At 60.2% G+C, this 10031-nt stretch overlaps 1 protein-coding gene across 1 annotated transcript; it reads right to left on the reverse strand.

Annotated features, from left to right (window-relative positions):
* Positions 1–118: 118 nt before the first annotated feature.
* On the reverse strand, positions 119–9728 carry APLN (apelin). The gene is made up of 3 exons (XM_082446116.1): positions 9291–9728; positions 3155–3326; positions 119–2536 (listed from the first exon to the last, which is right to left on the reverse strand). Exons 1-2 carry the CDS (start codon positions 9355–9357, stop codon positions 3160–3162), a joined length of 234 nt encoding a protein of 77 aa, XP_082302242.1. The 5' UTR covers positions 9358–9728; the 3' UTR covers positions 119–2536; positions 3155–3159.
* Between the last annotated feature and the right edge of the window lie 303 nt (positions 9729–10031).

Consider the following 10031-nt stretch of genomic DNA (forward strand, 5'->3'; position numbering starts at 1 on the left):
ACAAAGTCATTACGAAATATATTTATTGCAGGAAACAGAACATTTCTCAAGAAAGGCAACTGGCTAAAAAGTCCCGAGAGTGTTCAAAAGTAGATAAAAATAGAAGAAGACACACACCAAGGATATAAAACAATTTTTAGTAGAAATCCCACCTTTAATCAGAATGTTCTTAAATAAAATTTTTTAAAGATCCTTCAAAGGACACTGCAAAAAAAACAAACTTAGGACACTCAGATGCCAAAACACTTAAAAGTGGACTGCATTTTATGTGAACTGGTCATTAAGCATAGAGATTCCTTTTGTGAGTTTGTGGCAAATTAGTTTGAAGCCATTGGACCTGGAACCGATTTAGGAGGCAGGCACTTCCCTCCCTGCACATGAAGTTCATGGGCATGGGGAGGACCATGGATCTCAGCGGAGAGGTGTGCCCCTCCTGAACGTGACCTCCAAGAGTAAGGGCGAATTGTCAGCTTTTAACTCTTTATTATAAAGACATATTTACACTGAACAATCTTTACAAACACAGTGAACACAATTAGGGGAAGGGGACGATTTCTTAATGAAAAGCGCCTTAATAACTTTGTATAAATTAGTATAAGAATCATACACAACCACTTTAAATAAGACAGCCCCTCAGCACCTCCACTGCCCTGTGTCTCCAGACTTTCCCAGCCGTCCCTCTCCCGCTCCCCACAGCCCACCCCCGCCCTTCCCCCTGGGCTGGGCAACTGATGCGACAGGAGATGCAGAAAGGAAGAGGCGGAAGAAGGCCCAGCCCCAGCGGGGACATCCGTGGCAGAAGAGGCTTTCTGGACACTGGCCAGCCCCCACTCTGGGCTGAGGGGCGTTTGGGGGGGCGGCAGGTGCCCAGCCTGGCTCCCCAGGGTGGCCTTAAAGCAGCAGCAGCAGCGTTAGCAGCAGAGGAGGGGAGGGGGAGGGGCGGGTAGGCAAACGTCGGGGTTGTTCTGGGACTCCGGGGGCCCTGACTCCCCCTGCCCCACACGTACATAGGTGGCCATCAGGCTCCTGTCTTCCCTTTTCTCCCTCCCACGAGGCCTTTGAGAAGAAAGCCTGCTGAGATCTACACTTCCTCCCATCTTTCCTTCCTTCCTTCCCCCCTCCCTTCCTTCCTTCTGTGTTTCCTTCTTCTTCTCCCCACTCCCTGCCTCCTCAGGGAAAGGCCACTGGGAGAAGAAGGTCCAGTCAACGTGAAGGGAAAGCCATTGGGTCCAATTGGTTAAGGCCACCTCCTGATTCCTGGTAGTCTCGGTGCCTGAGCTGCCCCTGTGAAAAATACCCAGGGTCTGGGAGTGCTGCAAGGAATGGGGGCAGCTGGCCAGTCAGGGAACTTTCCAGGCCGAGCTGGGGAATGGACCAGAAGGGGCAGGCCGGGGAGGAGGGAACAGCTCCGTCCCACCGTGGGGCAGTTCACAGCCGGCCCCCTCTCCCTTCCTGGCCACCCCCAGCCCCAACCCCGGGAAAAGGCACTTAATGGGTTTGGAAGACATCATCAAGAAGGAAGAGGGCATCATCACGTGGGAGTTCGGAGACCTGGGCCCTCATTCTGGCTCTGCAGTGACACTGAGCAGGTCACCATCCCTCTCCGAGCCTCTGTTTTTGCAGGAGTTTGCATAAGGAGGTGGAGCTAAGTGAACTCCAAGGTTCCTTTTGGCTCTGATCCTCTGTGATTCTTGGCAAAACCAATCATCCTGCTTGGCTTTTGCTCCCGGGAGGGTACAGAGCCACCTGAGGCGCATACCCTCCCCTCCTGAGCTGGAGCTTCAACTAGCTGGAGGGGTGGCGGGGGGGCGGGAGTGAGTGGGAGGGAATTTAGGCGGCACAGTGAGGCGAGAGAAGTGACAAAGTACTTCATGGCCCCTCTCCTTCACCTCTTCCTTAACCGGGCCAAACATGGGGATGAGGAAGAGGCCACAGTAGCTATTCCTCCTCTTCTCCAATGCTTCACTCCCCCTTCGCCAGATCGCCAAGCCCCCGTTCCCATGCCCCCAAGGCACCCTGTCTGCATCCCAACGACCTGGTCCCTCTCCCTAGAGTCTCTCATGGCTCCGCTCTCTATGCCCCTCTGGAGGCCGGGGTGGTGGGGGGGGGTGGGGTGGGGGTGGGGGGGGGGAGTGCTGATGCGAAAACGTGGAATCTGCTGGAGCCCATTAAAGAAGGGCGGGTTCCACCCAGCCCCCAGGGCATACCTGAGGCAGGAAGGGCCAGAGAAGGGTTAGATGTTAGGGTATTAGACAGAAGAGGTAGAGACTAGAGCAGGGGGAGGGCTGGGGAGAGGAAGGACGGCCTTCCAGTGCAGGGTCGCCCAAGTCAGGAAGGGGGACTGAACGGATCCTTGCTAGGGGCAGGAGCACGCCAGTCCATTCGGGGAGGCTGGTGGGGGAGAAGAGCCGGACCGTCAGCAGCGAGAACAGGGGCCGGATGAGGCGAACGGATGTGAGGGCTCCAGAGAAGCAGGCCGATCTACGGAGGAGTAGAGAGAATCACAGGGGGCGGACACGTGGTGGCCCCTTCAGTCCTAAAGAGGAAAAATGACCAGAGAGGGGTCATTGACGTGTCCTAGGTCAAAGGAACCGCCTGGGACAGGAGAGGAGACGGCCTTCACCCGCCCTGCCCACAAGCCTGAACCTAAAGCCCCAGGCCTCAGCGGCAGGCTCAGGCCCTGCTCTCTCCTTCCCACATCTCCGGGCGGCTCAGGCCCTGCTCTCTCCTTCCCACATCTCCGGGCGGCTCTCTTCCTGTTCTCTGCTAGCGGCTACCCCCAAGGCTCCCTGCCTTCCTCCCCGCCTCCGGTGAGGATCACACCACACACCTGCACATATACCCTGGGGCACCTCTCCCCAGCTCATCAAGGCCCCGCAGGACTTCCAGAACACTCCAGCTGGGCCAGCCAGCCCAACCCCAGGCAGCAGAGCGGAGGGGAGCCAGCACCTAGCTCCTGCGGAGTGTCAAGCCCCTCTCCGGTCTTGGTCTCCTGTCTAAACTGAAGGTGCTCTGTAAGCCCCGGTGTTATGCGTGGGGCCGGCACCTGCCTGGTGCAGGTGTCTGGCCAGCGGTAAGCAGCAAGGCCACCCAGCTTCCAGGCCGTTCCTCCCCTGCCCTTTCTGTGCCGCCCACTGACCAGAGGCTCAAGTACCTGCTTCAGAAAGGCATGGGGCCCTTATGGGAGAGGCGCGGCCGCTGGCGGCGGAACTTCCTCCGACCTCCCTGCCAGGGCCCTGCGCCGCTCCTCGGCCCTCTGGGCTGCACCAGGTGGCGGATGGTGCCTTCCTCCATCCCCTTCCCGTCAGAAGTCTGCAGCAGGGGCCCTGCAGGAAGGAGAAAGCCTGTCATCCCAAAGGCTGATGCAGATGGGCCAGGGCCCCAGAGGAGCGGCAGTCTCTCCATGAGGTGGCGCTCTCAGAGTTTTTGTTTTTCCTCTTCCAATCAGTGAACCGATGAACCATTTGCAATGTTTACACTGTCCTGGGGCAAACAGAGCCCACTACTCACATTTGCAAATTATACCCCTGACTTGATGTCCTTTTGACAGTCCTATCATGTTTCTGATGGGCACAAACATGTTCTGTGCTCAGAACACCATCGGGGCGGGGGTTGCAGCTTGGGGTATCATGCCGGTACTCAGGCTGGGGCACAGCAGGCAATAACTTCCCACTGCACCCTTGTGAATGATACACTTAAAACATTTCAAACACACAATATTTCAGTGAAACCAACTCCCCCCATCACGTGCCTATCACCCAGATTCAACGGTTATCCAGATGGAGTTACATATGCTTTGCTTCTCCTGTTTCTTTCTTTGCAGAGATATTTTAAAGCAAATCTGGAACATGATGTCATTGTACATCCTTTGATACGCAGGTGACCCACTTTTGAGTACTAGAGCTCTCATACCTCACCCCTGGGCATCTCATCAGTGTTTGGCCATCTTGGGGCTCACTTGCTCCTGTGGCCTCCCTGTGGGTGTGGCTGGGGGATTGTTCGCAGGGGGTGGGGGGGAATCTCTGACTCTGTGTGCCTTATGCTGGGTTCTAGTCAGCCTGTGACCAGATTCAGAGGCCAATAAATATTGTACAAATGAATGAGTAAACAAATGAGTGAACGTCACCTGAAGCAGCAAGTGCATCGGGAGGGGGGTGGGCTGCTAGTATTGCCCCCTCATTGCCCTACCTCCTTTCACCCCTAGATCATACCCCCATCCTGTGCCTGATGCAAATTCCTTCCATTCCAATCCCAGCTGGCTCCTTTTCTGCTCTAGGGGGCTCTTCTCTACATCTGTCCACATCTGGCTTAGAGTAGAAGGCTCCTGATGCCAGACCAAGCCCTGCCAATAGAATCCAAGTGGTGCTGGGTGTTCCTGGGTGCGATGAGGGAAAGACACACGATGAGGCCCCAGGGGTACAGCAGGCATGAGAAGAGAGGCATGGTGCCCAGATGAGGAGGGTATCATCTCCAAATGCTGAGACCCAGGCCTGTGAGTGGTGGTGGCAGTCAGGGAGGGAGGGCTGTTGGGGGGAGGGGTCCCTAAGAGACAGGGGAGGCCCAGAGCCAGGATGAGGAACACGGCTGGTGGGCTCAGACTCTGGCCAGCGAGACGTCTAGACTCTAGGGCTGCAGAGAAGAGCTACCTAAGCTGACCGAGCTCTCAGCCACCTCTCATGGAGGCTGCAGTCCAGCCAGGGCAGGCGAGCTGGCACTCCACAGACAAGCCAGCCGCCAGAGGCAAGCAGAGCAGGGAGATGAGATGGTGCTGGGCAAGAGACAGACCGGCAGAGTGCTTGTGCAATGCCCAGGATGGGGCTGGTCTGCAGAAGTACAGCTTCTGAGGCCAGTGATCATGAATCCCAGTCTCCCTCTCCCCACACCATCGGGTTTGCCTCCAGCTATATCCCTGTCTCTCGAAACCTGTTTCCATCCATCCAGGAGTCTCCACCACTAGCTCACAGTTTCCATATAACCACCCATTGGCCGCTCGCCCCCCCAGCCATACCCCTGGCGGCTCTTCCTTTCCTTCCCCCCTGCCTCCAGCATCCCCACGCTCCGGTTCCTTCCTTGGCTGTTCGGCTCTTGTGATTCCTCCTCCACTTGCACACAATTTCCAGGCATTTATGCTCCTCTTGGGCCAAACGCAGGCAAGGACTGTCCTTAGGGCCCTCCCTGCCCAGGCCCTGGCGCCTGCTGCTCTCCACGCTCTCTCGCCCAGACACGCACGCACACACTCTCTAGCCCTCCACCCTCCCTCCCAGAGAGACCCTCACAAGCCCATTAGGACCTCTCCGTTTACCAGCGACCCTTCATGCTTCTGGTCGGGGGTGGGTTACTGTGTCAGCTCCTCCCCTAAACCCATCACCTAATGTAAATTAAAACACAAGTTGTGTTTGCACTTTGGGGCAGTAGGTATGGACAGGGGCAAGGAGGCTGCTTTCGCCTGTCATAGGGCTACCCTCTGAGTGCCATCTGCAAAGGGGCTGGGCCGGGGAGGGAGAGGAGGGAAGCCCCTTCACTAAGCTCCCCACTCCAGCTGCTTCAGCTTCTGCCTTGTGTTTTGGAGTCCCCTCAAGGCTGTTCTGCCCTCTGCAAGAGGACAGGAATGATACTGATGAGAAGCTGGTACCAGAGAAACTCTCAGGGCGAAAAGGACTGTGCTGAGGGTGTGGCCAGGCAACAGGAAGGACCCTAAGGGCCTTGAAGGTGTCAGTGAGGTCTTGGTTCTTGTGTTGCAGGGATGGCCAATGGCACAGGCTATGGCCCTAGGGGTACAGCAGGCATGAGAAGAGAGGCACGGTGCCCAGATGGGGAGGGTATCATCTCCAAATGCTGAGACCCAGGCCTGGGAGTGGTGGTGGCAGTCAGGGAGGGAGGGCTGTTGGGGGGAGGGGTCCCTAAGAGACAGGGGAGGCCCAGAGCCAGGATGAGGAACACGGCTGGTGGGCTCAGACTCTGGCCAGCGAGACGTCTAGACTCTAGGGCTGCAGAGAAGAGCTACCTAAGCTGACCGAGCTCTCAGCCAGGCCCTGGAGAGCGGTCACCCAGAAGCCCCGGCACCTGGCATCCCACTGGATGGGGGGCTCCCTGTCCTCCTTGTAGCCGGAAGTCTGCAGTTCCTCCCCCACCCTGATTCCATCATCCACCTGTTTCCTACTTTTGATTCTGAGTCTGGTTCACCCTAAGATAAGCTGACACCTGAAACCCTGGCTTTGTCCTGTCCAAAGGGACAAACCAGAGGCTTTTGATTCTCATCACTGCAGAGGTCCCGGCTATACAAAAGAATTCCCCTGTAGAAACGGGCCATCCCCAGTGTACTTCAATATTTTCCTCTAACGCATCTGCTACTTACAGGAAGGCGGGGGCAATCCCGCAAAGAGTCGCGAGTCTAGAGGGACCGAAGCGCCATCAGCAGTGAAGCTACAGCATTCTCACCGTGAAGTGCAGTCGGGGGTGAACAGGGCTTGCTTTTCACACAATCTGAACTGCAGCCCTGCCAGTTCACAAAGAGGCGTGTGCCGCTTCTCAGGAACACGCCATCCTCACTCGGAATGAAACATCTTTTTTTTTTTTTTCCTCTCGCCGTCCAGCCTGTCTTGTGATTGCTTTAAAAGCCCACACAAGTGCCCTGGTGGCACTGGCTATGTCCCCTCCACTGCTCTGGGGTCCTGCATGTGTCTCCAGGATGAAGCGCCCCTCCTTTGTCTGCCCAGCCCAGTGCACGCCAGCTGTGCTGCCGTGGACACATCACGCCCTGGCAGCCTGGTCGTCCGCTTCACCTGCATCAGTCCTTTGCCGCTGAGAGGCCTGACTCAGGTTACCTGGGTGCTTAGCTCTGAGGCATTGGGGATGGAGTGGAGATGCCCCCTCCCTGAGTGGGAGGGGTCCAGGAGGCTGTCCTCACGCTGTCACTGTGGCTGCAGGCCTCAGCTGGGGCCGGGGAAGGGCAGGAGGGGGACAAGGAAAGACAGAGAGGTGCTCAGACAAAGACCAAGGGCTACTTGGCCCTGGCCCAGCAGCCCTCAGACTCAGAAGAGCAAAGTGTATCCCAGGTCAGGAGGCAGTGGAAGAGTCTGTGTGCGGTGGCGGGAGTGCATTCCAAGTCAGGACACGGTGTGTCGTGAAGGAAGCATGGATTCCAGGCCTGGAGCTGACTGGGGACTCTGGCTGGGGAGAGCATGCAAGTCTGGGCCAAGGGCAAGGTGGTTCAGAAAAGGCCCCTTTTTCTGACCCAGGACAGGAGGCAGGAGGAGCAGGACATGGGTCCCCAGACCCTGGGCTGGTGGCCGCCTGCACAGAGGTGGCCCCCTTGGCCCCAGGAGAGGACGGGGGTGGGGTGGGGGGACGTGGCAGGGGGAGGTGGAGAGGCAGGGGGAGCTTTGGCAGTTTCCAGTGCTAGGCTTAAGCAAAATGTGAGGGCAACGAGTTTACCCAAATCAGGCTGTGGAGATAGGTGACCTAATGCAAAAGGATTAATTGAAGCAGGACGTGGTAGGGTCTGAGCCAGATGCAGCGTTCCCTCCCCTTGAAACCGGCTCTCCCTTTACCGGTAATGCCCCAACAGCTGGACCCTGAAAGGGTCCGAGTGCTGGTCAGTTAGCCAAGGGTCTCCCCGTAGGCTCTGGGGGAGCCCCAAGTGTGCAGATCGGGTAGGCCCAGCTTCTTCTGGGATGCCCTCTCTGCACCACTGTTTGCCAGTGGTGGTGTCCCGTGGGTGTCTGATCTCGCCAGCTGCCCTGGACGGCAGGCTCCAGGAGGGCAGCCCCGTGCGGTGTCCTTCCTTCATATCTTTTGCTCTCTTTCTGCCATTGCCTGCCTGACAGGAGTTCCTGAGGAAAAAGCCTGCTCCCTTCTTACCAGTGAGGTGGCTCAGCCAGGGCTCGGGCCCTGAAGAGAGAGGTCACTGGACAGCTAGCTAAAGGCAGGTAGTGCCAGATCCAGCCAATGCGCCCTCCCGAGAAGCCGGGCAGGGCTCCCCGGGCCAGGGCAGTGCCAAAGGCAAGAGCAGAGAAAGGAGGTGACCTACAAAGAGAGAGGTGGAAGCCCTGCCAGGCCCCTCAGAGGCTCCCGGGCTGCATCCTGTTCTGGAGGATCTGGAACAAAGTAGGGCCTTGGGCCCTTCCTCTAGGAAACTTGCTGCCCTGCTCTCTCCTTCCCCCTGCTCCCACCTCCCCGTAACTCCAAGCCTGGCACTGGCATTAGTCCACCTGGTCTTGGCCTTCCTATTCTGTGTTGCCTGGCAGGCAGCAGTGACAGCCAGATCACAGGACTGTGGCAGCTGGAGGTGGGAGCTGGCAGCCCCAGGAGACACTGACGCACAGAAGACAGGCAGCCCGGACTGGGACTGCTGGGATGTGGGTGGGGACCAGGCTTGGGGAGGGCAAGGGAGCACCAGTCAGTGCCAAGTATGCCAGGTGGGGGTGTGGTGCAGGTGGGGGCCAGCTGCATGGAGGTATCGGGTCAGGTGCTGTTTCCTGGTTTGGTGCCTGGAGACAGGGGGACTGAGGTGAAGCATGAGCATGCCTGGGGCAGAGGGGGGACCGGAGCCAGGATCTCGAGGAACCAAGTCCCTGGGGTGGGACGCAGGCCGAGCCTTCTGCGTGGGAGGAGAGCAGACCAGACAGGACTTGGGGGCGAGGGAGGAGGCCAGCGTGACCCAGCCCTGCCCGGCCCGGCCCGGCCCGGGGGAGGCTGCCTCTGCTCACTTGCAGGCTGAAAGGAACCACAGCTGGGCTCCACGCCGCCTCCCCTGCCGCGCGCTCCTGCCTATGCAACAAGTGTCACGTCTGCATCTTGGCACATCATCGTCCCCCAGTGGCCCGCGCCCCCGGACCGGCCGGCGGCGGCCCCTAACTTTCCACGCAGGAGCCCAACCCACCGGCCTCAGGTCAGTTCCCTCCAAGGATCCACGAGGGGAGCAGGACGTCCCCCCCCCCGTACCCTCCACCACGTGGGGAGCGGGGCGCGGGACACGGGGCGCACGCCTGCGGCCCTGAGCTCCTCGGACTGCGAGGGGCGGCCGGGAGGGGCCAGGCGCCGGAGGGTGATGCCCCAGGCCGAGCCGAGCCGAGCCCCCCGGAGGGAGCGGTGCCCGCGGCCGGCGGGTCCCTGGCCCCGGGCGCCCTGTCCGTCGGCGGCCCGGCGCGTGGCGGCTCCTGCACTGCTCGCGCCCGGCTCCCGGGAGGCGGAGAGAGCGCGATCTTCGGGGCGGAGGGCGGGGAGCGCGCGGGCTGCAGCCCTGGAGAGCGGCGAGGGGGCCGCGGGCGAGCGGGAGGGCGCGCACTCACCTCCACACACCGCGCTCAGGGAGAGCCAGAGCAGCAGGAGCGCCTGCACGCAGAGCCGCAGATTCATGCTGCTCCTCTGGCCGCCGCCGCCGCCGCGCGGCCCTGGCCAGGGGGCGGGGGTGGGGGCGGAGAGGCCGGAGGCCGAGGGAGGCGCGAGTCGCGGCTCGTGCGTGCGGGCGCGGAGCTCGCGTGGCTCCCGGGCCGCGAGACGGTACGCCCCGAGCCGCGCCGCGGGCTGGCCGGCCGCCGCCTCCTCTCTCCCGCAGCCTCCTCTCTCCCGCCGCGGGGCAGCGCCGCCCAGCTGGCCTCGGCGGCTCCGGGGGCGGCGGCGAGCTCGTTCCAAGTGGCTGGCGGCTCGGCTGCGGCTCCAACGGCCCGTGGCTCAGGCTGCCAGCGGGAATGCGCCCCGCTCACTCCAGGGGCTGCATTTTGTAGCCTGTGGCTTGGCCGCGAGCCCACTTGGTCATGTGGTCATCGGGAGGGCTGGAGGGGGGGCCGGGAAGAGGGAGAGGGAGCAAGCCTCCCGCACCGCCCCCCTCCCGGCGCGCACTGGGCAGCCGCAGCCAGGGCGCGAGAGGGAACCTCGAGGTGGTCCCACAACAAAGGCTGCGAGGCCACTCTGACAGCCCACAAGCGCTCCCCGGACAATGCCGGCCTGGCCGGGGGCCAGAGGGTTTCGGATACCTGAAGGATTTCAAACACAGGAAACATTTGGGGCGGTGGAGGGGCACACTTAACCCT

This window comes from Balaenoptera physalus (assembly GCF_965194825.1).
Source record: "Balaenoptera physalus genome assembly, chromosome: X".
Taxonomy (NCBI): domain Eukaryota; kingdom Metazoa; phylum Chordata; class Mammalia; order Artiodactyla; family Balaenopteridae; genus Balaenoptera; species Balaenoptera physalus.

What these genes read in the sequence shown, in the direction of transcription:
- APLN (XM_082446116.1), bottom strand. Translation starts at nt 9,357, where the DNA reads ATGAATCTGCGGCTCTGCGTGCAGGCGCTCCTGCTGCTCTGGCTCTCC. An exon ending in CCTGAGCGCGGTGTGTGGAG is followed by an intron (nt 3,327 to 9,290) that starts GTGAGTGCGCGC and finishes TCCTTCCTGCAG; the next exon opens with GGCCCCTGCTGCAGACTTCT.